The following is a 5,068-nucleotide window of genomic DNA, read 5'->3' on the forward strand; positions in this document are numbered from 1 at the left end:
CCCCCCCCCCCCCCCCCCCCCCCCCCCGCTGTCCCTGCCGCAGGTCATCCGACCGCCGGTGCTGCGCGAGGGCTTTGCGCTGGTGGCGGCGCAGGGGCTGGAGGTGACTGACGACGTGTCCATTGTGGAGGCGCTGGGCAGGCCCGTGCGCATCACCCCCGGCAGCTACACCAACATCAAGGTGCCTGCCGGTACCATCGCTGTCGATGGTACCGCTGCAGTACTGCCGGGGCGCAGTGCTGGTGCCCCCGCTGCGGTGCAAGAAGCGCAGCAGGCGCGGCAGGGGCCCTAGCCAGGCTTTGTGCCTGTACAGCTTCTCCACAGCTGCTCCCTCCAGCTGGCCTCTGCTGCCACCATCGCCGCATTGTCATGCCCCGGCCCCCACCACTTGACCTACCCCCCAACCCTGCAGGTCACCACCCCCGACGACATGTCGGTGGCTGGGCGCTTCCTGGAGGAGGCGGCGGCTGCGGCACGCGGCGCCCAGGCCGCCGCTGCCGACCCGCTGGAGGCGGCGCGGGTGGAGTACTGCGAAAAGGTGGACCCCTCTGCTCGGGAGTGCAAGGTGTTTGACGAGTGATGGAAAGGAAGAAAGGAGGCGGCGCGAGAGGGTGCAGGGGGCCGTGCAAGCAGAGAAGAGCCAGGAGGTCCCACAACCCTCGAGGCTGCTTGAGCGGGAGCCTGGCTGGTGGCGCGCGTGCTGCTCACGTGTTGCCCTGCTTGCCGCTCGCTGCAGTTCCATTTTTGTTATTTTTTCGTACATAAAGTTGCAATATTGAAGGGTGCAGGCAGGAATGGCGGGTGGCCGGCAGATGTGCTGCTCGCGGTGTGATTGGTACAGGGGACGAGAGTGCCCGCCCGTCTCCTGGGCTGGGCACAGGTAGCACGGTGTCGGCACTGCAGCCGCGCTCACGCTACCGGCGACGCGGTGGCGTTGGCGCTCACGTCGACGGCAAAGGGGGTGAGGGTGGGGCCCAGGGGGTAGCGCTGCACCGAGGCGGCGCCCGCGACCGACGACAGCGGGACGGCATAGTACTGGCTGTTCTGGTGGAGCTTGTAGTAAAACGTGGGCTCTGCGGGCGCGTGGAGGTGGGGGGCGACAGGAGCAGGCTGGGCCCCGCTGCTGCCCAGTGATGTTTTAACCGCTTGGCGTGCTCAGGCGGCATGCGCCTGTGCCCGGCCGCCCCCAGCCCCGCCCCTCCTGCCTCACACGCTGGAGCCCGGGCCTCCTCACCAGTCAGGTCTACCAGTACCATCATCTGTGTGCCGTACACGTCTGGCAGCTCCCGCGCGGATCCCGACAGCTGGCTCATGGGCACCAGCAGCGGCGCCAGGAACAGCTCTGCACGCTTGAGCGCCTTGAAGGACGCCGGCGCCTGCGCCGCCGAGTAGCCACCCAGGTAGCCGGGGCTCCAGCTGGCGTTGGGCCACTGGTACGCGGTGCAGTTCACGGGAGGGCGGCACCGGCGATGTGGCGCTGAGCAGGAACGGCAAGTGGGCGATGGTGGGGACGGCGGTGTGCAAGCGCTCCGCTAATGGCAAGTGGGGCAGCAAGCCAGTGCAGGACCTGGTGGCGGCAGCCAAGAGGCTCACCAACCCGCCCGGCTCCCCTGGCTCAAGGTGCTGCTCAACAGGCTGGGCGCCCCTGTGGCGCTCTCAGCTGACGGCTCGGTGGCCGTGGCGGCGGCCCCCAACGCTGCCACCGATGCCAGCCCCGTAGCGTGCGGGGCAGTCCTGGTGTTCACACGCGGCCGCTTGGGGCGCTACTCTCGGGCAGCCATCATGGCACCTTACATCAAAAACCAGGAGCACCCACCAGCCAGCCGTGGCTATGAGGGCCCCCAGTTTGGGCTGGCGCTGGCCCTATCGGCCGACGGCAACTGGCTCACCATCACAGGCGGGCACGCTGGCACCGCCGAGGTCGACCAGAGCGAGTGTGTGGTGAGTGGGGCCATCTGGGAGGGGCACAATGAGGTGGCAAGCATGCGGGAGAAGTGACTGGGGCGCTTGCTCCTTGCCGCGGCAATCGCATCCTGCCGACACCTGGTGACAGATACTGACCAACTGCAACCAGAGAGATAGCATCAACCTGCGCGTGCCCCCCGCCGCCGTCTCCCCCACCCACCCCACCCCCCACACACCATGCCGCAATTGTTCACCTGCACGCCAACCTACACCGGTGCCTGGGACGACGCAGGGCAGATGACGACAGCCCGAGGCCAGGCCTGCGCCTCCCCCAGCTTTTCAGCCAATGAAATGTCGCTGCTCGTCTGTGAGTCCCCGCTTGCTGCTCCTGCCGGTTGGCGCCTGCTGGTTGGCGCCCGCTGGTTGCCGCTCCCGAGCCGCTTGCAAGCGGCTGCCTGCTCGCCGGCCCTCCTTGCATTTTCCACCTTTCCTCCTTATCCATCTGTCCTCCGCACACCAGCACCTGCCGCTGGCCAGCCTGTGTGCACCACCCACCCTGCCTTCCACAAGTGCTCCCCACCCCCATCCCCTGCTGCAGCTGGGTACGCCAGCAGCGACCGCTACTCCTCACTCAACCAGCGCTGCTTCTCCCTGGTCACCCCCTACGTCATGGGCGGCCGCCTGCCGTACCGCGACTGTGCTTATTCCATTGCGCCAATCCAGTCGCTCCCAGGCTCCAAGCATGTCGACCACGCCGTATCCCTGGTGGAGCAGGCCAGCGGCGGCAGGGTGGCGGCGGTGGCGCGCATGACGCCCGTCACCTTCTTCCGCTCCCGAAACGTGGTGGAGGTGTGGAACGCCTCCTCCGCGTCCCCCGCCAGCTGGGCGTATGCCGCCAAGCTGCACCCAGCAGGGGCCAGCGACCTGGACTTTGGCAGCGCGCTGGCGGTGTCTGCCAACGGCTCAGTGATTGCCATCGCCGACACGAGCGCCACCCCCACCAGCACCCGCGTCAACCTGTTTGCGCGCAAGGCAGGCCAGTGGCGCCTGGCTAGCAGCATTCTGGAGCCGCGCTCGCTGCTGGGCGACGGCGACGGCTGCAACGGCTGGGGCACCATGTCGGCGGGGCAGGGGCTGGCCCTGTCGGGCGACGGCTCCCAGCTGCTGGTGGCGGGCAAGGCCTGGGACGCCAAATCCAACCTGTTCCACATTTACTCCACCCGCCTCTAGCGCCTGTCCAGTGCGTTGCAGTGCATTGCAATGTTGCTCTTGCTTGATTCTTCATTGCCTGATTGATCGAATTGTATCTGCATGCCACCCGCATAGCCTTCTTTGGGCATGATGGCTGGTGCTGCAGCTTATTGGAGGCACACCACATGGAAGCCACCACAATGTTGCTTGTGTAAGTCTGAGGGTGTTCATGTGCTGGCACTAGATATAGAGAGGTGCTCAACTGCCGCACAGGCACAGCGGCAGCGGGTTGGCGGCGGCACCAGATCGGCGCTCGCCATTGATGGCAGTGCATACTGCTGCTGCTCCTCTTGGGCATGCATTTTCGAGGCTATGCTGATTTGCCCAGGGAGCCAGGCCCTGTGCCTCTTCGCTGAATGCCACAGCTCGTGTATTTTGCCAGGGGTGCCAGGGCGCCGACGTCGGCGCCCGCCCACCAGGCGCCTTCCCCTCACTGAGCAATCCGGCATGCTCCACGTCTACTCTCAGATTGCCTGGGGCCGCTCCGGTGCTCTGTGGGACTCAAATTTGACCTGCCCTGCTGCGTTTGGCCCTCAGCATGTTGGCCCACCACCTCAGCGCGTTAACAAGCGCCGTCCTTGAAGCCAGTGACACACCCTCAAACATATGCAATTCACTGGGCATCTGCTTGCCCGCCGTGTCTTGCAAGATCGTCAGCCCCATCTGACAGGCGGCCTGCAGAGGCGTTTGTGACAGCAGCCACGCGGCCCGGGCGACTGGAAAACCCCGCAATTCAAGCCAGCCAGCCGTGGGATAGGGAGAGGGGCTGCTTCGCAACCACCCCCAGCTGCACCTGCTGCGGGCATGAGCAGCACTGGCGTCGCGCAGATTACCCTCCATTAGACGGCCGATGCGGCCCAAGGTGCGGCGGCGGGGCCAGCCCTCTGCGTGGCTTGCCAGAGCCGGCGGCTAACAACCCCCTGCCGCCGCCGCCGCCGCTGCCGCGCCGCATGCAGGCACCCCCCCTGCAGCAGAAGCCGTGGCAGCGCAAGGCTTTTCAGTATGCCGCGTATGCTTTCTGGCCGATGCTGGTAGTATGGGTCATCTACTCGTACCCTAGCGGCGGCCGGGGCTCGGCGGCGGCGCGGCTGCCGGCAGGTGCGGTGGTTGGGCGCGGCGGCGACGCGCCAGGCAACAGCGCTGCCCAGCAGCATCCTGTGCACGGCACGGGGCCGACCGATTCATTCAATTCGGGCCACAGGAGCTGCTGCGGCTGTCCCTGGCTGCACACCCGGGGCAGGCCGCCGGCGTCGGCACCCCGGCATTTGCTGGCGCTGGGCGCCTGCCCCGCACCCCGCACACCCGTGACGTTCACTCCCCCTCCCCGCGCTCCCCAGCCTTCCTGCCTGCAGAGCTGCGCCCGCTGGGCCGCGACACCAAGACGCTGGGCGCCGTGGACGGCGACGCCGCGCTGCAGCAGCCTGTCGACGTGTTCGATGAGGGCAGCGCGGCAGAGTGGGAGCTGGACGGATCCGGCAAGTCCGCCGACAGCGGCAAGCAGCAGCAGCAGCAGCAGCAGCTAGAGCACGTGGCCACGGTGGGCGGCGGCACGCAGGTGGGCGGCACCGGGGCCGACGCCGGCGGCCGCGTCTACTCCTCCTGCACAATCTATGCCGTGCGCAACGGCTCGGGCCAGCTGGCCAAGTACTATTACAAGTTTGCCAACGTGCGCCTCACCCGCAAGACCCTCTACTTCTTCATGCCCCCCGGTGCGCAGCCGACCCGCGGTGGGGCTTGCCTGCCCGGGCTGCTGCCTCAGGGGTGCCCTTCAGGGCTGCCTCAGGGGTGCCAGCCCGCCGCCTGCTTGCGCTCTGTGCATGCAAGCTGCGTGCCGCTGCATCACCAGACTCTCCGGCTGCCTGCCTGCCTGCCGCCCCCGGCGCCCCCGGCCCCGTACCGCACGCACCGCCGC

The 5,068-nt window shown here is 67.6% G+C and overlaps 1 protein-coding gene across 1 annotated transcript in view; it reads left to right on the top strand.

The window, feature by feature from the left end:
• Positions 1-580, top strand: part of CMS (hypothetical protein) — a gene marked incomplete at both ends in the record, with an annotated part of 1,502 nt that extends 922 nt beyond the window's left edge. The window contains 2 exons of the mRNA XM_005849929.1: positions 44-181; positions 413-580. Coding sequence (XP_005849991.1) covers positions 44-181; positions 413-580 — 306 coding nt within the window. The remainder of the gene's footprint in view (positions 1-43; positions 182-412) is intronic.
• Positions 581-5,068: the final 4,488 nt, after the last annotated feature.

The sequence above is a fragment of the Chlorella variabilis genome (genome assembly GCF_000147415.1).
Source record: "Chlorella variabilis unplaced genomic scaffold CHLNCscaffold_4, whole genome shotgun sequence".
In the NCBI taxonomy this organism is placed as follows: domain Eukaryota; kingdom Viridiplantae; phylum Chlorophyta; class Trebouxiophyceae; order Chlorellales; family Chlorellaceae; genus Chlorella; species Chlorella variabilis.